Genomic DNA, 22,413 nt, shown 5'->3' with positions numbered 1-22,413 from the left:
TGACTTGAAAAGGATAGCAGGGAATTCTCAGGATGTATGTGTGTACTAAATGGCAGACAGTTTCTCTGCTCTTTGTATGAATGCTAATTCCAATGTTTGTCTCTCATTTGGAAGTCAGATGCTCTTCTTTTTTGCTTAGTGGCATATTTTGTTTAAAGTACTTGATGGATTCCTAATAGTTACAGGGGATTACAGGGGTGGCTTCTCTGAGAAGCTGCCAGAAGCTTCCCCCATGTCTGACAGAGCTAATGCCAGCTGGCTCCGGGACAGACCCAGGGCTGGTCAATGCCCATTGGGTGGTGGTAGCACCTCTGGGATCATGTATTTAAGAAGGAAAGTTATCACAGAGAAGCAAATTGCAGCCAGAGAAGAGAGGAGTGAGAGCATGTAAGAGAAACAGCCCTGCAGACACCAAGGCCAGTGAAGAAGGAAGGGCTGGAGATGCCCCAGGCACTGGAGCAGAGATTCCCCTGCAGCCTGTCATGAAGACCACAGTGAGGCAAGGCGGTCCCCCTGCAGCCCATGGAAGTCTGTGGTGGAGCAGAGATCCACCTATAGACACCCCCATGCCAGAGCAGGTGGAAGCCTGAGGGAAGCTGTGGCCCTGTGGGAAGCCTGTGCTGGAGCCATCTCCTGGCAGGGCTTGTGACCCCACAGGGGACCTGTGCTGGAATCTGTTTCTGAAGGACTGCACTCTGTGGAAGGGACCCACACTGGAGCAGTTCATGAAGAATGGCAGCCTGTGGGAAGGACTCATGTTGGAGAAGTTCATGGAGCAGTCTGCTGGGGGAAGGTCCCCACACTGGAGCAGAGGAAGGAATCCTCCCTCTGAGGAGGGAGAGACAACATGTGATGAACTGATCATGAACTGTTCCCATCCCTCTGCATTTCTGGGGAAAGAGGTAGAGAATCAGGTATAAAGTTAAGTCCAGGAAGAAATTAACCCACCCCAGGGTGGGGAGAAGGTGTTTTCAAGATTTGGGTTTACTTCTTATTATCTTACTCTCTTTTATTGGTATAAAGTTAATTTCCCCAAGTCAAGTCTGTTTTGCCCATGACAGTAACTGGTGAGTGATCCCTCCCTGCCCTTATCTTGACCCATGAGCCTTTCATTATATTTTCTCTCCTTTACCCAGGTGACTAGGGAAGTGATAGAGCAGCCTTGGTTGGCTCCTGGTGTCCAGCCAGGGTCAACCCACCATAACAAGGAATAAGAAAACTTGAAATTGATACAGCAGGTAGCGAGGCTGGTTTCCCGTGGTGTTTTCTTGTCCTTTGTGCCTTTTTCTCAAGTTGGCAGCAGTTGTAGACAGTGACATCGTGTGTTAAGGTGAAGAATTTCACTTTTCCTTGGTACTCTCATCTTTCACAGGTTTTTTCTTTTGTTGTTAGTATTATTATTACTATTTTATTTCAGTATCCATCAAATGCTAGGATTATCTGTATGCTTGCTTTATCATGCTTTTTATTTTCCATGTGTACATACATTTTTTCAGCTCACTAGTTATGCTCACTAACTAAATATCCTTGGAGAGAAGTTGCACCATCAGTAAACAGTTTCTGTTACTGAAAAATTTGTGTTTAGATTTTGTTCAGTAAATTAAGAAATGCCATCTGGAAAAGAGTTGGTGAAAGTGGCTGGAAACCCAGAGGGATCTCCATAGGTAAAGAAGATTGCACTGTAAAGATGTAAATCTGATTGTGGGGATCTGTGGTAGATGTGTAGTGCAGTGCAAGGAATGGAAAGGTTGTCCCTATTTCTAGGAAAAAGGGGTAAATGGCAAATAAATGACAGGCAAAATTGAAAAGCAGGATTTCTTAGTGAAAGGAAAAGGAGATACTTTGGGCCATTGTGTAGAACATGTTGCAAGCAGGGACATAAAAATATATAAAGCAGTGTTTTGCTGTTGGTATAGTTTCTGAGATGATTCAACGTCTTGTAGGGTAAAAGAGGGGCCTGCATGTGTTAGCATTACCTAGTCACGAGCGCTTGAAGGGCTCAGAAGTCAAATCTAATTTCAGGATATGTGTGCCTCAACAATGACCCCTGCTGACGTTGCAGGTGTGGCAATGTGCTGTTGGCTCTGAGGACACAGGGGTGAAGGTATTCAGCTCTTGGGTGCTGTTTTCTGCTTGAGGATCTTTTTCATTTCTCTTGAGGAAAAGGAATTAGACTGTAGAAGCCAAATCTGCCCAGGGCCTGTCAGTTAAACCACACGAGTCAGTCTGTGGATGCACTGAAGGAAGAGACAAGGAATGCTAGTTGGAAGAAAACCACTTTTTTTCCACAACATTGGTAGGAAAAAGTGCTAGGCTGAATTACAGAGGCTTGCTTGTTTGGTAACTGTAATGTATTCTCTCTTTGTCTCCCCTTCGTTTTCATTTGTTTGTTTAGGTTGAATTTTCCTATCCTCCGCTAAAACCTGGAGAAGGACATGACAGCCACAGTTTACCAGAAGAATGGAAGTACTTGCCATTTCTTGCCTTACCAGATGGCGCTCACAACTATCAGGAAGGTAAGAAATGAGAGAGAAAAGTTGTGTGTACTTCTACTGCAATCCAAAGAAAAAACCTGATATCTGAACAGCTGACCAATGATTCTTTTTACTATTAGACTTCTTGCACTTTTTGTTTAAGTTGGAAAATACATTGGCAAGGATATGTTCCTTCAGAGTTTAGGTGAAAGTAGATCATAAAGATGTACCTCCTGTATCAAGAATTCCGATGTCAATAAAAACTTAAGGGTTGCATATCAATTTTGCATAGTTCTAGCACAAAGCAAAGCTGCTGGCTTTTCAGAAGTTCTTTGAAGGGTGAAAAAGCTCTCCTCCAGTAATTAAGAGATTCTTAAAAGACCTACAAGTCATGGAAAGCCATGTCAGTATAATGGCATGAGCTTTAAAGGTGTATTTGTCAGCAGAATAAAGATAGAAATATCCATTTGCCATACAGTCACCAGCAAGTTCCCTGCACTTTTTTTTTTTTTAACTTGATATCCTTAGCTTCCTTATTGTCTAGTTTTCAAAGATCTCATTTGGAAACAAAGAAAGTTCATCAAAATAATCCCTTTCCTATCAGCAGTAAGTGTGTGTCTGCTCTGGGTCACGATTTTTGCTGAATTTCTGCATGGTTAAATACATTACAAGAAGTAGGCTACATTCAAAGCTAGGAAAATCACATACAGCTGCATTTCCCTTCTCTCTCTTGTCTCAGTACCATTCCCGTTAATATTCAACTCTGAGCATTTTTATTGCTGTACTAGAAGAATATAAATGGTTTTTTTTTTTGGTAAGAAAAAAAAGAGCTTTGGCAGCAAAGTGGAAATACATATCCTTGTGTTTTGTAGGCAAGAATACACATGAACTTGAACCAGGCAAATAGATTTTCTGATAATAATTGTATTTCATTTACTATAACTTTGTTAGATACCTGGTTTTTGAGTTCTAAACTGATTCCTGTGGATAGTTGCATTTGTGCAAAGAGGATGACTTGGTACAGGAAATCATCTTACAGGCTCTCTAAAATGCTTGGTCATCACCAGAATATAAACTTGATCAAGGGAGTAAGCTTTTTTATAAAAAGTCCCCCTCTCTGTTGGTCATAATACATATGGGATTGCCTCTCCTCTTCACTTTCTTACTATGAAGCAAACAAAAAATTAATGGTTGGTTTCAAAAAAGATTTCACACGTTTTAAAAGGAGAGGACAACTGTTTACTTGGGATTTAGCAACTTTTTAAAGTAGTAGCAGGTGTGTGTATATCTCAAGCCATAAAAGTCTTTCTCTTCTCCTCTTTTATAGATACTTTTCATTTCCATTTTGCACTTGCACAGAGAGAGTATTTTCTCTGAGACTACGTTTCACAAATTCTTCTTGTTAGTATAGTGCTGGTGGTGGTAGTATCTACCTTGGCAGTGGTAGCAGCTACTCTAAGCCTTCAACTGTGTGTATCCTCCTTGGTGTTTGGGGTTTTTTTCCTATCTTGATAGTGTCTGCCTTCTTAATGGCATCATGCTCCCAATTGTACACACTGACTCACAGTGCCTTGCCTTTTCTCCTTTGTGCTGAATTGGGAAAGCAGCATGCCTGTAGGTTTCAGTGGTGCTTCTCTGCTGTCAATAGCTGCTTCTGAAAAGTATTTTGGCTTGGTCTGACTAAACGTGAAGCTGACCTGCACAGCTGGAGATTCTTCCACAAATTATCTTGCAGTGTGAAAACTAATTTGGGTCCAGACATAACTTTATAGATGACTTTTTCTTTTTTCTGTCCTTTTTTTTTTTATATTTTAGAAAATAGGTGTGTGCCAGTACTTCCAGCAGTAAACCTTTTATAAGTAAGTGATGCTGAGGATAAATATACTGAACTCTTGTTAGTGACTTATGAAATAGTCTCTTCTTTTTTTCTAGATACCGTGTTTTTCCATTTGCCACCGAGATGTGGGGGTCGAACCACAGTGTATGGTGTCTCTTGCTATCGGCAGATTGAAGCAAAGGTAACTTTTCGAGTTGTGAATTAATTATATTAATGAAATAATAGTCTTGATGCATTAACAAACCTGAAATTCGGTGGCTTGCATTATACCAACAGGCAAAATGATTGTCTTAGGTTAAAAGTCTGTGAAAATGAATTCTGGAGTATGTAACCCCAGAACCTGAGAACTATTCTTTCTCTTACATCAGCAGGTATATTGTGATCTTTTGAAATGTTCAAGGCAATTGAAAAATACGTTTTGTTTCTCGAGACCACTCCAGCCATCAGCACCAAGGAGCAAAATTCAATTGACAGTCTGTCAGGTGGAAAAGTTAAGTTTCCAGGAAGTAGGCTTTTTGATTGAAAAAGTTGACATTTCTCCCCACGGGGAATTTGAGTACTTCCTGGGATCTAACCATGCAAGTGTAGGGATGTTTCTCTTCCCCTACTTCCTGTGCCAAAAGTACACTTGCAGAGTAGGCTGGAATCTTCCCATTCACGGTAGCTGCTTAGCAATACCAAACTTTAGCAGTAAAGCTGAAAAACTGAGGAGAGACACAGTATGCACCTGATCACACTGAGGAAATTAAGTACTTGATCTACTAAAATCATCCCATGTTTCGAAAAATAGTAATGGTGGTATGATCTGTGCACTTAGAATTGAGAAATTATTACAAAGTTCTTTTAAGATTACTGCTTTTTTCAGTGAATTGCCAAGAATCTGGAATGTCATGTGGGTTTGAGTTTTAATTTACACCCTCTGAGTATATGACTCGTTTATGTACTCTGTTTCTGTGTTAATTACATCTTGATTATATGTCAAGTTCCTGTTTTTGCTCTAGGAGAAAATTTACACATGCAGTTTTTAATTCCATTTCTTTTGAACTAAATTCCATGTTGGTTTTCATTGACTCGTTATTTTTGCACCAACCTTCACTGTATTCTGTGATTTAGAGTCTTGCTGTATTTAACTATGCAATAACTTGGCTTTATTGTGCTCTTGATTCCAGTTTATGCTTTTTAGTAACCAATTAAGATGAGTAGATGTTTAAAATGAACTCTTTGGAACAAATAGAATAAAACCCAATGTGTTTCATATGACAGCTCTAGCACCCTCTCCATCTGTCCTTTTTGATGTGTGGGCTGCAGTCCATACATTTTCTGTTTTGTACAGTTAAGTCAATCATTTGTCTGTATTCTGCCCTCACCATTTCTAGGTTTGCTGGTAAGTGCTGGGACCATTTGTTCTGGCTGAGAATGTAGCTTATTTTGTGGATTAGCTTTTATTTTGTAGGTGGCTCGAAAAAGATGCTTGGGTATGAAACAATTTCTAGGCAGAGACTTTTTAGTCTGGTCGATTTTCACAGATGATGTTAGAGTAGAGCAAGTGGTGCATTGTGGTTTCTCTCCCGTACATTCCCCTGAGTTAAAATGCCGTTTCATTTTCCAGGTTGTTGCCTTTTTCTCACGCTAGTGTCTTTTAAACAGTTCTTGCCAATCATCACAGCTGTATTTGGATCTTTGCTGGACACAATGAGATGAGAATACAGCTCTGACCTGTCAGTGTTACGATTCTTTTTGCTGGGTAGAATCTTAGAATCGTCATAGAATGGTTTGTGTTGGAAGGGACCTTAAAGATCATCTAGTTCCAACTCCCTGCCATGGGCAGGATGCTACCCACTAGACCAGGTTTCTCAAAGCCCCATCCAGCTTAGTCTTGGAAGCTGCCAGGGATGGGGCATCCACAGTCTCATTGCTTTCCTAGACAACATCCATGTGGTTGCATTCCTCTATTAGGATGAGACCTTGCGAGCACTATGCTTCCTGTAGCTGAAGCAGGAAGACCTTGTCATCAGGCTCCCCGTGATCAGGCAGCTTGTAGTAGACACCAGCCAGGTGTTCTTGATTTTTACCCACAAACTCTCAACCTGTTTGTGGCTGTTCCTCAGAGGCAGCTCTTCACAATCTAGCCATTCCTTAACACAGGGGATGACACCCATGCCTCTCCTTCGCAGCCTATCCCCTCTGAAAACGTAAGAGCATACTGTTGCATGGTTTGGATATTCCACCATTAAAGATAGCCAGTTTTAGGATTTTGTTTAAATAGGGGGTAGTATGTGGCAATAGTATATGTGGGAAAGTATTCTTTTTGAAATTTTGTTTGGGTAAAAATATTGTAATACTTCTGTTTCTTAGGCATTAAAAGTACGGCAAGCAGACATCACCCGAGAAACTGTACAGAAAAGTGTCTGTGTTCTCAGTCAGCTGGTAAGAATGTTTGTTTAACTTCCAAAACACTTTCAGGTAACCTTAACAATTGTTCTTCCATATTCTTATTTGGAACATTTGGCTTCAAACATCTCTCTTAGCCATTGAAGAGTAACAAAATACTGAAGTAAAATTGAATTTGAAGGCTTGGCATTTGAGTGAGCTGCCTTGAATTGTGGTATCTGCTTGTAATTGGAAAAGTGTCTGCCTGTTGTCATGGATGAGGATACCTGTTTGCACTTTTGATCCTTCTTGAATGCTACTAACTCAATTTCATGTGGTAGAATTGAGGAGTTTGGCTAGTATAATCATAGAGGGGGTGGGGTTGGAAGCGGCCTCAAAGATCATCTAGCATAGTAGCTGGAGAGAGTGGCTACTACTACTTCAGCTGTGAGGGAGGTTTTCTGATAGCCACACATGCAGTATATTCTTGTTTTGAAGAGATACCATTTATTTCTACCTATTCAGCAAAAGCTGCTGGTCACCAGGCAGGGAACAGAAACTCTTTTTGTGCTTAAAGCTGAAGAAAGAAGTATTACTGGAGCTTCATGAGCAGTGTTTAAGCAGGAAACTACTTTTCCAGAAAGATGTCCAGTGAGAGTATGATACATGCAAATGGAAAGAAAATGAAATTATCATCATTTAAAATGAGCACAGGAGAAAGATGCTGGGAGTTAGCCACTGAGGACTGCTCATCCACGAACTACATGTATAATAAAGTGTCAATATTTCAGGATAAGCATGGAAGAAGATTAAAGTTCAAAATGAGTGACTAAATATTTTTATTCACTTGCTTTTGTGTTTGTTTTTCTTCCAAGCCTTTGTATGGGTTACTTCAGGCAAAGCTGCAACTCATCACACATGCATATTTTGAAGAAAAGGACTTCTCACAAATTTCAATTCTAAAGGTAACTTCGCAGTAAAATCCACACAGAACAGCTTTCAGTGTAGGGCCACAAACGTCAGTGTTTTAATTTAGTGCTCAAATATTCATTTTGCATAAGTCATTCAGTTATTCAGCTCCTGTAATACTTTAACATGAACTAAATGTACTACCCTAACCTGACAGAGAGTCAACTTTCTGATTTGTAACGAGATATGAGTGTGATTGTCAGCCTGTATCTCTGTTGATTCCATTAGTAAAATTCTGCTTTCTTTCTAGAATAAGCCGTTGAAATCCTTGAATAAGAGAATTTTATTTATGCTGGGTTTTGTGTTACCATGTGCCATTAACACCTCCTGGGTTTTTTTTTTTTGCCTTTGTTCTAACTTTCACAGGAACTTTATGATCATATGAATAGTTCTTTGGGCAGTACTTCGTTAGAAGGGTCACAAGTTTATCTTGGTAAGTGACTTGTTTTCTACAAAGCAGCAGAGATGATGTTACACTAAACAACACATGCCTCTCCTGAGCTAATTTGCTTATGTGCATTAATAGATTAAGCGCCAGAGGTCTGCATTTCTTTATTAATGAATTTAAATGAATGTAAAATGTAGTGTTGCTTTCATAATAGGAGTTAGTTGCAGGTTGAAAGCCATACTTCTCCTTGACCTAAGAGTCTGACTAGCAGCTGTTTATCTGCTTTTGGTAAACAATACCGTCTTAATTTTTAGATTGAGCACCCCACACCATCAAATTATTCAAGCTTGCATCTACCTGTTATTTAGGCTATCTCACCACCCAGTTCTGACTCTTCCCCGTGTTTTCTGGATGCACAGTGTAGTATTTACTTCAGTGTTTCCCTAATGCTGTGTGGCAGCCAATGGGAGTTAACTCAGAGCACAACTATTCATGTTGTTATTATATCTATTGTAGATGAATTCTTGCTTCTACTGAAAAAAAAGAAAAGATTTTGTATGAATTCTGCTATTGAAATAACCAGGTTCACACAGAATCCATAATGGGTATCTCCCTCATGCTGAAAAATGGTGACAAGAAGTGAGTTAGTATCCCTATGAACTGTTGAACTGTAATAATTGCTCTCTTTTTGGTGTCTCAGGTCTGTCTCCTCGGGATCTTGTTCTCCATTTTAGACACAAGGTAGGCATTCTCTACTAGCTATAGAAAGGACTGCACTATTTTGTGGAGTAAAATGCTTTGTGAGGAACGTAAAAATAAACATATCTTGACATACCTGAGCTACGAGTAAGAAGACTGTTTCCTAAGTACTGCTGCTTACAGCCTCCTGATTTTTCCCTCCAATTCCACCTGCATAACTTCAGTGAAAGCACATTCCAGGCTGATGAGTTTTGTTAGTCTGAGGGATTCTTGAGGATTTCTAGGTTTGTGTGACATTTTTTACTCCTGTCCCAAAGTGCAAATGCTATCTCATTTATGATATTTATGATTATTGTTTCTATGTCCTGTTTCTCATTTGATGAATGTGATAAAAGACTATTGCTAAAGTCTGTAAAGACACAACTTGGACACAACTTCCTCGTGTTTTGTAAATTTTGTAGCTTCTGCCATCATAGAACCTGAGGGGACTTGGACCTCTCCTTCTTTTCCTTATTTCTGTTGAAATTGAGTGTGTATCTTATAGCTAAAGTACAAATAGCATTTAGAATCTTTTATTAACTCAGATGCATCAAGGAAACAACTTTAAGAATCTGAATTTCATGGTGTATTTGTACCTGCTCAGTAGATTTTTGGAGTAGGACTCATGTTTGTTTAACTTCAGATGTCTGCCAATCATGCCCCAGGAGCATCTGTGTTTTTCCTTGAGTGTAGGGTCTGGACAGCCACTTCTGATCTAGATGCTTCTTCTCTAGGTGCCTAAAATTAGGTGAGGTGAATACTACTCTTGTAATTTTGCTGGATTTTTTCAGTAATTCTGTGGAGGAACTCTTCTATGTTTATGCAGTTTACTGTTTTTTAAAATTCTGGAATTGCACAACATGTTCTTTCTGCTAAGCTACGTATGATTCAAATTACACAGCTCTTGTTTGTGGAGGTTTTGGTTGTTTTTTGGGGTTTGTTTGCATCTCATGCTTTTTTTAAATGCGTACTGAGGTGGAGAAAGGATGTTGGAACACTGGTTTTAACTGGTCAAATGCATTTGGCCATTTGATAGTTATACAGTGATTAACATAAAACCTTGAACAAGAGATTATACTTGCGCAGTGTTTTTGAAAAATGGCACCGGTTCACTCACCATAATTTTTCTTTTTGTGTTTTTTTCAGGTCTTGATCCTTTTTAAATTGATTCTTCTAGAGAAAAAGGTAACATTTTGTAAGCTGAGGCAGGTAGTTTAAATGAGATACAACTGTTAAATTTTTTTCATACATAAAATAGAAGCATCTGCATTCATATCAACAACTTTGCATCAATATATAAATTGGGTTATTAGGCTAAAAGAAACTACTGTGTGTTGACCTATAAATTTGTCTCCACTTCTGTCCACATTTTGCTTTTTTAGTTGCTATCCCAGCCAGAGTAAGTAAAATGTGATGAAATGCAACCAGAGAAACTTAACCTACTGTAAAATACAGGACAGGATACACATCATGCAGATAGGTACCTGTGTGGAGGAACTGATAGGAAATGTGGGTACCTAAAAGGGCACATACAGCTTTACGGAGATTCAGTAAGGAGAACTTCTGGTTGAGTCTTTAAATGGACACATCAAAGGAAACAAATGCTAGAAGTGTCCTTCACACCTGAATTATATGGACACCTGCAGGAGACAGTGAAGAGAGCTGGATCTGTTAGGTCAGGCTGAACTCAGGTTATAAATTGGTAATAACTGCTGAATTCTAGGCTCAGTGCTTGCTTTGGGCTATCTTACTGCCTCAGAAGCAATGCTATTTTAGTAATTTAAGTGTAATATGCAAAATGTGAAAGCAGATGTGAAACTGAGACATTTGTTTGCTTCTGTGTTCATATTAATGCCCTAGAACTAGAACTTTGAGTGAAATGACTGTGTATCAGCTGCCAGACACATTTATGCAGGGATTTTGTTTTGGTTTGTTTAAAAATGTTGTTTAAAGTTTTGTTTCAGTTTCCCAAATGCTGCTTTTTCTTCAGTGAACCTGCTGTGTTAAAACCCATCTTCTTCACTGTGCTGAGAAGGCATGTTAGAATTTCCTGTTAGCTGCAGCTGGAAAGTCAGTAGGATTTAATCTATAAGTTATCAAAAGAGTTTTGGAGGTGTTTTTTTAAGTCTATATCTGAGACCTAGATATCTTTTGTGAGGCAGTAAATATGCTATTCCATTTCAAAACAGATGTAGCAGCTTCTCTGAAGCTTTAGCAGTTGTCACTTAATTCTGTTAGTCAGATATACCTTGACACTTCTCAATATTTGTTGATAAGAATAAATGCAGTTTCTGCATTAAAGAGGTATATGCTGAAGATGAGTATATTAAAGGGTATGCAAAAGGTATACTTGAGAAAATACAATTATGGCACAGTAGGAGTCACAACATCAGTTCAGCATTTGGACATATACAAAGAAAGTACTTCACTGAGCTACAGTTCTTTTCTGAAACTGCTCAAACCACGAGACACAAGTGCACAGGAAGAGAGGAGAGAGGTTTCCCGAGTGTGTTCACATCACTCAAACATACAAAATTGTTTTGAAAATAACTGAATGCTTATGGAACAAACCTGCAGGTTGCTTTGTGTCTGTTTTTCCCTAAGCTCTGACAGGAAGACAACACTTGCAATTTCAAAAGAAAGTTTTGGTTTTCAGGCACTGCCTGTTTTCTGGCAGATGTTATGGTTTCAGAATAACTGTGGGAATCTGTATGTTCAAAGACCTTAAATATAATATGCAAGAAGCCACTAGTAATGCCAATTTTCCTTGATCTGAAAAATGCCACAGACTAATTTCCTTTAATCTGTAGCAATTTGGTTGATGTTTTTCCACAGGCTAGAAGAATTTTTTTCACCTCTCAGCTGTTATTAGGCTGGAAGACTACTTCCAGATGGTGATCATTTCACTTTCTGCTGCCAGGACCACCCTGTTTGCTGATGTAAATGCTGTGGGCCATGTAGTGGGATTGGGAGGGATAAGGAACCGTGCATCCTTATAGACAGAAAGATGGCAGAGGGACCTGATGAAACAAATATAGAAAAGTATTTGCCGTAAGTAAGTGGCGTACTCAAACAAAAACCTAGACTGGAATAGATTCCTTTAAAACAAAGTACTTCTTTATAGACTTAATTATTTCTGTAGGCTTAAAAATAAGCTTGGCTGAGAATGCATGGTGTCTGAGAATTGAAACCTGTGGGAGTATCATAGGCTTTCTGTTGCAGTTCATTGCTATTATATCATACATTTTTCATGCATACATTATAAAGCAGCATCCTTAAAGTTAGAATTTTTATTCCCATTGGAGTCAGCCAAAACTCTTTCCACAGATGAGCTTCTTGTTCTTCTCATCGTGCTTTTTCAGTGGTTGTTGCAATTTGAATTTACCTATCTTGTACAATTTTTCTTTTTGATATGTTCAGGATAATATACATAGTCTGTTTTTAGCTGGGGTACCATTAAACATCATTTGGCCTGTGTTAAGGCTGTGTAGGTTTTTCTCTTGGTTCTATCAATTCACTAGCTTGTAGACTGGCAAATACTAGTGGGACGTGAGTTATTATTCATCAGTCTCTTCTAAAGTGTCTTTCTTTCTTACAGCAGAAGTCTCTTATTAAGACTAAGTCCACAAACTTGGACTTTTAATTTCATCATACACCTATTAAACTGGACTGCAAAGTCATAAAGTCAGATGATTCTGTATTACTGGTATTGTGCTGATTAAGGATGTAAAAATGGCATTTTTAAACAAGTTTACTTTTGTGGGAATTTTTTGGGTTTGGGTTGTTCTGGTTTTGTTTGGTTTTTTTTTTTTTCCTTTTTCCCTGAAGGCCTATTTTGAAGAAATTCCTATAGTAATATTCAGTCTGGCTTCTGTTTCTTCTTTCATTGCTAGCCTTTGACACCCCCTTTTGAATTCCTAACTAATTTACTGATTCCAGTCTCTCTGATTTAATTAAGGAGATTCTGTTTTCCCATGTTATGCCTTAAGTGCTTTACCAAAGTTAGTATCAGTCATGTCTTCTGTTTCCAAAGATCTTTTTTGTTACATAAGAATATTATTATAATAAATGCATGCAACATTTATCCTGTTTTTCATTTATCTACATATCCTTAATATAACTCCTTAAAAGAAATGTTTTTGCATAGGTTTGTGTCAGTGTTCTGGAATGGAGATTACTTGGCCTCTTTGATTTATAACAGTGAATTTAATGTGTTACAAATGAGCAAGAATTTATGCAGCATGCCAGGAACAACTTTTTTCTGTCAGTCCTTCAGTAACTGGATCAATCTGGAAAAAAATCTTAAAAACCGATAGAAAAATCTGAATAACTGACAAGTGTGTTACAAACACATGTGTATGTGTATATATATATATATAAATAACATATATTACAAATGTTATACAAGGATTCTATAGACATTTAAATACTTACTTTGAACTGCTGTAGGAAGTTTTGTTAGTAAGCAGACTTTCTAATATAACATGAAAAACAGTGCCTTGAATAGTTTGCATGTGTCATTTGTCATGCATAAGTGTAATGTTATTTTTCTCATTTTCCCCTCCCTAATTCCCCTTTCCTCTCTTGCATTCTCTCTTCCTCCCATTGCTCTCCCTCCTGCCACCAGGTGCTGTTTTATATTTCTCCTGTAAATAGATTGGTGGGAGCTCTGATGACTGTCCTGTCACTCTTTCCTGGTAAGAGGAGAAGTTTGAACATCTTTTTATGTGCTTTCTGGTGATAACTGAGGCTGGTTGTGCTGTCACTTGGAAATCAACTCATGTGATGATAAAGTTAGGTTGATATGTTGCCTGAAGAATGGGTGACTTGTATGCATGTCCATGTACTATGTACACACCTCTGAACACTTACTACTTGCACTTTATGGATTATTTCTTGGGCTTAATTGGAGCCACTGGATTTTCTGTATTTCCTGTGGGTAACATAGATGGGGCCCCTGAATAAGTCACACATTTGTGTTGAGTTCCTTAAAACCCCAAAATACAAACTTTTACTTCCACATGTGCTCTTAAAAAACAAACACTCAAACAAACATAACCCCTAACCTTGCTAATCCTTAGCTTCTAGCCAGTCTTCTTAAGGCAAAGATGTTAGGGCAGATTCTTTAGGGGAGAAAGTGTGGGGTTGGGGTTTGGTTTTTTTAACACATCCCTCTCTCCCCTAAGTGGTGTTTAAAATACATGATTTCCTCTATGTACACAAGAGCACTTTTTTTTTCCCCCCCTACAGAAGTCACTTAAATTTCTGTTGAGATGCTGATATTTGTGTGTGCTGTCACTTTCCAGGTATGATTGAACATGGTCTTAGTGACTGCTCACAGTACAGACCAAGGAAGAGCATATCAGAGGATGCTGGCTTGCAGGAAAATACACCACGGTTAGATGACTATGCTTCTGTGTCTGCTGCTGATGCTTCAAATGCAAACTTAGGAATGGGAAAGGGAGACAGGAAGATGGCAGGAAATAATTCACTGGAAGGTCCAAAAGCAAATGTGCCTTTCTCCCAGCCCGAGAAGACTTGCAATGGAGCTCAGTCCTCCAACGGTACTGTGCAGCGCTTGAAAGTTCCTTCCCGTGCTTCTCCAGCATCCTCAGAAAGTGACTGGGAGACCCTGGATCCCAGTGTTTTGGAGGAGTCTAATTTGAAAGAAGGAGAACGTGAGAATCCAGCATCAGAACCGGCGGAAAACCTTCGGAGCAAGGGTGTGAGCTCTGAAGGCCTTCCCATCACTGTGCAGCCCCAGGCAAACACAGGGCACACGGTGCTTGTTCAGGGACTGGTGTCTGGGTTGGAAGAGGATCAGTATGGGATGCCACTGGCTATTTTTACAAAGGTAAGCATGTTCTTTGTGGTACCTGGTAACTCTTAAAGACTTCTTTTTTTCTCAGAAGTGGCTAATAATTTTGGTTACTGAACTCCAGGTGGACAGTAGGGTACTACAAAACATGTGAGTATGGTCTCAGGCAGGTGGAAAGGCCTGAGAGGGTTGTGCCCATGCATATTTGCATTCCACTTTCATACCTATACTTTAATACGATTTGCATTTTTTTTTTGCAATTTTGCATGGTGATAACCTGCAGCCCCACTGTGGTTAGTAAATTGTATGTAGCAGAAACTACAGTTTCCTTTTACTCTAAAGAATCGATGATCTAACCTATATAGGGCAAGATCAGAGTACTTCAGAAGCCTTTAGATACATTAATCTGAACAAAGATTCTGAAAGCTCTACCTTTGTTGACATGTAAGCCTATGTTTTCCTCTTTTAATTTATATCTGTATATGTATTTTTAAATGTGTATGTCTGTATATGCACAAAATGTGTATATAAATGCATATATACACACACACAAAAAAAATAAGATAAAATTTCACCCTTCTGTCCATGATAACTCTTTCTGTTTATCTGTATCTCTTTCTCTGTGCATGGTGCTGAGCTGCTGAATTTTGAGCTTGCACTGATACCTAACTGAGCTCCAGGTACTCCAGAATCTCTAATGACTCTGATAGGCATAGTCAGATAACAAGCAATAGGTCTGGTAAATAGGGCTGGTTAGTAGGGCTAGTTTCCCATAAAAACCAAATGCATCCCTTTTAAAGATACTGCTATCAATAACAGAAATTATATACTACCTTTCACTGTTTTGTTTTTAATGTAATAAACTTTTAAGTGAACATTTGCCCGTAGTAGGAAGAGAGAAGATTCAGATTTATTTCCTCAAGCTGGTGATGTTCAAAGTGGTTTTTCTTCCTTTGCAGGGGTTTATTTGCATTTCCTTGCAGAATATTGTATTTTATGATTGTGTTTAAGCTTCTCACTGTAGCTTTCATTGGAAATAGTACACTGTGTGGGCCCAAGTGAGCAGCTCAAATGTCATTGCCCTGTATTGCCTCATGTCATCATTAGAAATGCTGTTTCAACAAAGATCTGCATCTGGTGTTGGTCCTTATGATCTGTCTGATGTTAACTATAGCCTGTAAAATGTATTTGGTCTTGTTCTTTGAAAATACTAGATGGAAAGCAAGAATAAAATAATTGATAATGGGACCTCCAAGTGCAAACTTTTGTTTGTTGCTAAGCTCATCAAATGGAAAAGAATTTTAAGGAAGCTCACAGTTTCTACATGTTTGCCTTCTGTTCTACAAAGGCACTTTTCACTTGAGTTCATCCAATGTAATTAAAGTAGAACAGGCTTTACATGTCTGAGTTAGCAGAAAAATCTGATTCAAAGTTAGTTTTAACCACTTACTGGAAAGTTGATATCTCTTTTACAGCTCTTAACTCAGGATTGTTCCATGCCATGCCATAGAAAGACTAATAAATCTGACAAATTTGAATTTGGAGGTTTTGCCTGGTGGCATAATACATTATCCAGGTACACCTGAGTATAAGGGAAAATAGCTTGTGGTACGTGTTTCTTTAGTACCAGTTCTGTAGGATCTAACAGTCATTTCATTTGCACTCTCTTAAAAAAGAACAGAGCATGTTCATGGAAATAAAAATTCTTGTACTTACAAATGTGCACTTGGAAACTGACATTTGATACTTAGTTAAAGATTTCTCAGACTTTTCTTCTTTAGATACAATAATTAAACCTTCCTTTTCCTGCTTCTTAAGCTGTATTTTTTGAAAACTTTCCATTTTAGGTTTGTGATTCCTTTCAAAGCACTGTTGTTCCTTTGACACAGGCTGTTTGTTTTCAGCTGATAAGTGCTTGTCATCTCTAAGGCCGTCCTTGTGTCTAATATAACAGAAGGGAGTAGTTGTGCTCCTTTCTTCCATATGTTTCCAATTACCACGTACTGGGTGATAAAGTGTGTGCTCTTTGTTTCTGTCCAGTGTGCCATTAGTCCTAGTGAATAAATTACTTTGAGCTTTATGCAGCTGAACAGCTGGAATTAGATGTCAGGGGCATGTTGATCCTATATTTAAAAAGAAATTTACCTACATCTGCCTCTCAATAGTCCCTCAATGACTAACTCAAAACCTTTTTCGAAATGTTTTGACTTTTTTTTAAATTGGAGTGTAGGTTACTAGATGAACTTACAACCCTGAAATGGCTAAAAAGCACAGTGTGTTGCTTTCTGTCCTGCTCCTTAAAGCAGGCTTGCGTACTCTTACCAAAAATTGATTGCTATCTCCGGTGTCTGGAAATCTCCACCCACAAAATGTGGATAGCTGTCTGTAGCTTTCCTGCATTATGTGCCTCACAACTGAAGACATCATGTGCACAACTGGAGAGGTGAATCCTTACCTCCACTGACTTCTTGTCTCTGAACTGACCTGAGGCCTCAGTCTTGTTGCTTATTATTGCTCTTACACTGCTTATTCTGTTGCCTTACAAGGACATTTAATTCTCATCTTTTGCTTTGGATTTCAGTTTCAGTCCTGAGACTGAAAGGCAACACAATCTCTTGAAAAATTTAATTAATGTGGAATCTGGTGGCTTCGCTTCACAAGTGTCATGTAGCAAAACAACAGATAATTGTGGCTGAAACTGTAATAACCAAGGTTCATTCTGGGTGAAATGTGCTGGCTTTTATTTGGAAAACCTCTGAATACAGACACTTTTTTTGAATGTTATCTCTCTAAATGTCTCTTGCTCCAGGGGTACCTTTGTTTGCCGTACATGGCGCTGCAGCAGCATCATCTCCTGTCGGATGTGAGCGTCCGTGGCTTTGTTGCAGGAGCTACCAATATCCTGTTCCGTCAGCAGAAACACCTGAGTGATGCAATTGTGGAAGTATGGATCTTTGCATCTGAGCTGGGGGGAGAGTGGAAGGAAGCTGAGGTTCCATTTTAAACGTAGCTTTACAGTTTCACATACATGCCCGAGTTTTGAATTCTTTCCATATGAAATAAATTCTCAGCTGCAGAAGTTTATTAAATTTCTATGACTTGAGAGGACAGGGTTAGATAAGCTGTGCAAAACTATTGTCCATGGTTTTATACGTGTCCAATATTTGAATTTGCAGGGCACTTGTTAAATTTGTGTTGGTGGTGTAATTTTATTTTTCATGTCATGGGCTTTTTCATGGCTTTGTAGTGAGGTCTTCAAAAATAAGTGCTTACAGATGAGACTCAGATGCAGGTACTAATTTGACTTCCTTCTGGTATAATCAAGAGGGTAAAAACACGGTATCTAAAATACCCACAGTGTCACTTCTAGCAAATAGACACAACTATGTAATCAGCATCTGGTAACCTAAGATGGTTCCATGTAGGTAATCAACTTAATAAATAGAGGTGATAATCAAAAAGCACCGTACTTCCCCTGCCAAACTTTCTGCCAGATCCTGTCAAATAAGCAGCTTTTACTGTGTGCCAGGGAAATGATCGAATTCTGGATATATCAGATATATCTGACTTTCTGAGAACAGCTAGTTCATTGTTTTCTTTGGCTATTTGTTTCTTGTTGGTATTTTGGGGGAGTGAGGGTTTAGATTTAGGTAGCAATATGTAGTAGTGTAAATTTGTATAAGCAGTTTTGTTTAGATAAATGTTTACCCTTGGAATTATTTCAAACAGATAGAAGATGCTCATGTACAAATCCACGATCCAGAACTCCGTAAGATCCTGAACCCAACAACTGCTGACCTAAGATTTTCAGATTACTTGGTGAAGCATGTAACTGAGAACAGAGATGATGTGTTCCTTGATGGCACTGGATGGGAAGGAGGAGATGAGTGGATCAGGGCTCAGTTCAGTGCTTATCTTCATGCACTGCTTGCTGCTGTGCTGCAACCAGGTAGAACAGATACCTTGTCTAGGGATGGAGATGAGGGTGGACATGTCAAGCATTTGCTCTGTTGCTGTGTGGTCTGTCAGTGGATCTTCCTCTGCCTAAAGTTTCATTTTAGGCTGCTTTTTCAGTTGTCTTTGTCTGTCTTTGCTGTTTCTCGACAAGCTTGTCATTAATCCTTAGTTCATACCCTTACAGACACTTATTACACTGTCTTCTTGATTTAATTGTTTTCTTCTTGATTTAATTGTTTTCTACTAAAAGTAGAAGTACCTGAAACCTGTGTATGATGAGACTGTTACGAATCTGAGTGTCTTCTAGACTGTATTGCAACCTGAAGTTAATTTTGGGAAACTATGTGGATTTAAGGAGACATGAAGTTAAGCATCTGTTTTCAGGAAGTTTTGCTGGACTGTTGCAGCTCTTTTCCCTTCTTGCCATGGTTGTAAGTGGGGATTCACATAAGTGAAAAGTGTCACCTACAGGCTTTATAAGCTTTTGTTTCCTGGAGCTCAACATTTTTTGCTTTACCTCAGAAGGAATTCTCTATGTTCCAACCTTTTGTGTGAATATAAATAAAAGAATCAGTGGCTTTTATTTGTGGAAAATGTTTAGTTTGCCCTGCACTCACCCTGTTAACTTCATTCTCATAATGATTTTTCTCTATTCACACTGATTCAATTCAGATTTTGTTTTGTGGTATTTGTGAGAAAACATGGAATTGAGAACCTGATTTTAAAGTCTGAAAAATGCCAAGTTCTTGGTCTGACAAAATTAATATTTTAAGAGGATTACCAGAGTGATATGAAATATCTGGGAACTCATACTACTTCACTGGCTGGCTGTTATTTCCTATACTCTTCAGTGTTTTAAAGAGGTCGTTGTTATGATAAGTTTATTCCACAGTATTTCCTAGTGCAGTTTTGGAGTGGATTTGGGAGTTACTAAGTTTGAGTGAGTAATAACAGTGCAGCAAGGCCCAGTGTATCTGACCAAAACCAATGCAAATGGTGTTTTGTTCTTGGTTGCTATGTGGCCATTCTCTTTCCTTTCCTGTCATTGCCCAGAGAAAAAGTCAAGAGACATATGCTCGGATTATTTTTTTCCCAGTTAAGCTCTTAGAGCTTTATAAATGAACTAAAAATAAGAAAAATAGTTTTTAGCTTTTTTTTTTTCCCCTCTTGTCCTGGTATTGTATATTTTTGACACTTTAAAATAAAAATAAGCCATTTTTAGAGTACCCAGGTTTTAGTACTGGAGTTCTAATTGTTACTGACTTGATAAGAGCCTGGAAAAATGAAATTTTTCTTTGCAAGAAAAAAAGTAATTGATCTTGTAATTATTACATCTCTAATGAATTTCTGCAAATTCTTGTCTTTATTTTAATTTATCAGACAATGAAAAGATTTTGTCAGACTTTGGGACAGCGTTTGTAACAGCCTGGAAAAATACCCACAACTACAGAGTATGGAATAGCAACAAGCATCCAGCTCTTGCAGAGGTAAATTCTAGGTAAGGAAACTTTTTTGTATTTACTCTAATTCTGGGCAGTGGTTTTATGAAGAAAAACATATCCAGAGTCAGGAGAGGTGAAACTTGTTCAAGTTGATTGTCCGCTGCCCCCAGCTACAGAAAGTTTGTCATTCCTTGGGAAGCGTCCTCAGATGGTTCTCCTTTTTATTACTTAATCCCACATGTACAGGGAGTAGCTGTGTCCAAGGTTGTCACTGGTGGGGATAGAGGAGAGCTGGCTGTTTTATGTGTAGTTTCCCTGAAATATTCAACAGTGCCAGGCTTGGTACCAGTGTTGGCTGTGCATGTGTTTTGTTTAGTGTTACTTTAGCATTTGTTTAGTTTTGTTTAGTATTACTGTACTGCAGGGAGTTTTGTTTGCTTTAACTTTGTCAGTTGCTGTAGTCTGAAAAAGGTTTTTCCTTAGACCTACATAGCTCTTTTGGTCTACTTAGGAGATGTTTTTTATTTGCTCTGTGTTGCTGGAAGGAGGTGCTTTTGACTTAGTGTGAAAAGGTTGTTAATATCTCGTCCGTAAATAGAAGACATCTTACAGGTAGTTCATGAGAAATCTATTGCTGAATAGTCACTGCAACCCAGACTTCTGTGAAGTGACAGAGTAGTACATCTCCAAAATATTTTTTAAATTTTTTTTTTTTTTGTTAAAGCACAGAGGGGAGTACAGCTAATAATTACAGATACAGATTCATCTTGAAAAAGAAATTAATGTTTTCTTGGGTTTTTCCTCCTCTTCTAGCCATCCATTCCAGGGACAGTACTCTGTATCAGATGTCAAGTTAAGATTGTCACAGTAAGTACATAGTACCTTGATTTGTATTTTTTTTTAAAGTGTGGTCAAATATCAATAACTGTATGACTGTTGCTATCATGAACTAGACAAGATAGTATTCTAATTGGCCATCTTCATGAAACTATACTCAATGTTCTCTCAAAACATCACCACATCTAAAGATGAAACATTGGCCTGAAATAAATAATAATTTAAAAAAAAAGGCTAATGTGCTATTTTGTGTTGGACTTTACATAATAGATTGATTTTTTTGCATTGCAATTATGAGGCTTTTGTACGTGTATTTTTAATTTGTCAGCTAAAGCTGTTACAACTTCTGTCAGTGATTTGACGTTAGATCTCACTATTAGGAGACAGCAACTTTTTTTTTCTTTCTAATTAGCTGTTTTTTAACACTGCTAGTACAGCATTGTTCTAAAACTCAAAGTTCACTGTATGCATACTGAGATGTGGTTCAGTTCCTTCAATTTACAAGTTACAATGAGTTTTTCGTAGTTTCTTATTGACCCAGACTCAGCTGAACTGTGAGTTGATCTCAACTGCTGCCTTTAGAATTCCAGCCTAAAATTCAGTGGTGCTTGTTTTTTCCGTAGCTGTTCAGCTCTAACTGAAGCCAGAATTCAGCCTGGGGTTTAAGCACCAGGCAAAAAGGATTCTTTTCTCACTTAGCTGTGCTGACCATAAAACAACAGTCTCTCTTCTCTCTCTTATTAATGGATGATCTTTCTACAAAGACTTAATTTGAAAGCTCTGGAGGTATCTGTAATATTGTTCTGTTTTTGTCCCCTTGTGTGAAAGGAGAGTTACTAATTCTTCTGGGTAGTGTGAGATCAAGGTAAAAGGACCAGTAGTTCTTAGTGTGCTTCAAATAATAAGTATTTTTGCAACGGTGACTTTATTCTGCAGGTGGGACTTTGGTACCAGATCCTCATCAAAATTACTTGCCTTTGCAAACTGAGCCTAAACTTGGTTTTGGTGTATTCTGTTCTTTCTGCTTTTTCCATCTACATTGAAGATTTTTGGAAGTGGGAAAAGAATGTGGCCTGATGTTGAGTTTCACATTAATGAGTTTGCAAAGCCTGAAATGTGGACTTGAAAGTTACAATTTAAAACTAAATGAGATTATTTTCAAGTGATTGTACTTTTGCAGTAGAACTGATTGCTTTTGTGCTTTTCTTTCCAAATGATGATAGTGTCTGTCATTTTCTTGCATTTCTTTAACAAAAGCATGAATGTAAACTGTCCTTGATCAAAAAATTAATCTTAGAGACAAAGACACAAAGAAAACTCTACTTAGAAAAAAAAGGACTGATCAGTTACACTTACTGTTCTGTTTAAAGGTTATGTATTGGAGCTAAGAATTCCCAAAACCACTGCAAATCTGACTTTGTAATTCAGATCATAAATGCATTTTGGTAAACGTTTAGGAGAGATTGACTGAGTATTGGAATGGGCTGCCCAGGGAGGTGGTAGAGTCCCCATCCCGGGAGGTGTTTAAGGAATGACTGGACACGGTGCTTAGTGCCATGGTTTGATTGACAGGGTGGTGTTCA

General features: G+C 38.4%; 1 protein-coding gene across 1 annotated transcript in view; it reads left to right on the top strand.

Annotated features, from left to right (window-relative positions):
* Positions 1-22,413, top strand: part of AVL9 (AVL9 cell migration associated) — a 41,617-nt gene that overhangs the window by 13,347 nt on the left and 5,857 nt on the right. Inside the window, exons 2-14 of the mRNA XM_048299380.1 lie at positions 2,396-2,516; positions 4,407-4,492; positions 6,667-6,738; positions 7,557-7,646; positions 8,017-8,083; positions 8,739-8,779; positions 9,923-9,961; positions 13,404-13,473; positions 14,083-14,630; positions 17,404-17,538; positions 18,324-18,543; positions 19,932-20,049; positions 20,807-20,860. Of these exons, the coding sequence (XP_048155337.1) occupies positions 2,396-2,516; positions 4,407-4,492; positions 6,667-6,738; positions 7,557-7,646; positions 8,017-8,083; positions 8,739-8,779; positions 9,923-9,961; positions 13,404-13,473; positions 14,083-14,630; positions 17,404-17,538; positions 18,324-18,543; positions 19,932-20,049; positions 20,807-20,860 (1,661 nt within the window). The remainder of the gene's footprint in view (positions 1-2,395; positions 2,517-4,406; positions 4,493-6,666; positions 6,739-7,556; positions 7,647-8,016; positions 8,084-8,738; positions 8,780-9,922; positions 9,962-13,403; positions 13,474-14,082; positions 14,631-17,403; positions 17,539-18,323; positions 18,544-19,931; positions 20,050-20,806; positions 20,861-22,413) is intronic.

The sequence above is a fragment of the Corvus hawaiiensis genome, chromosome 1 (genome assembly GCF_020740725.1).
Source record: "Corvus hawaiiensis isolate bCorHaw1 chromosome 1, bCorHaw1.pri.cur, whole genome shotgun sequence".
In the NCBI taxonomy this organism is placed as follows: Eukaryota; Metazoa; Chordata; class Aves; order Passeriformes; family Corvidae; genus Corvus; species Corvus hawaiiensis.
This window is presented reverse-complemented; position numbering and strand designations above follow the sequence as displayed.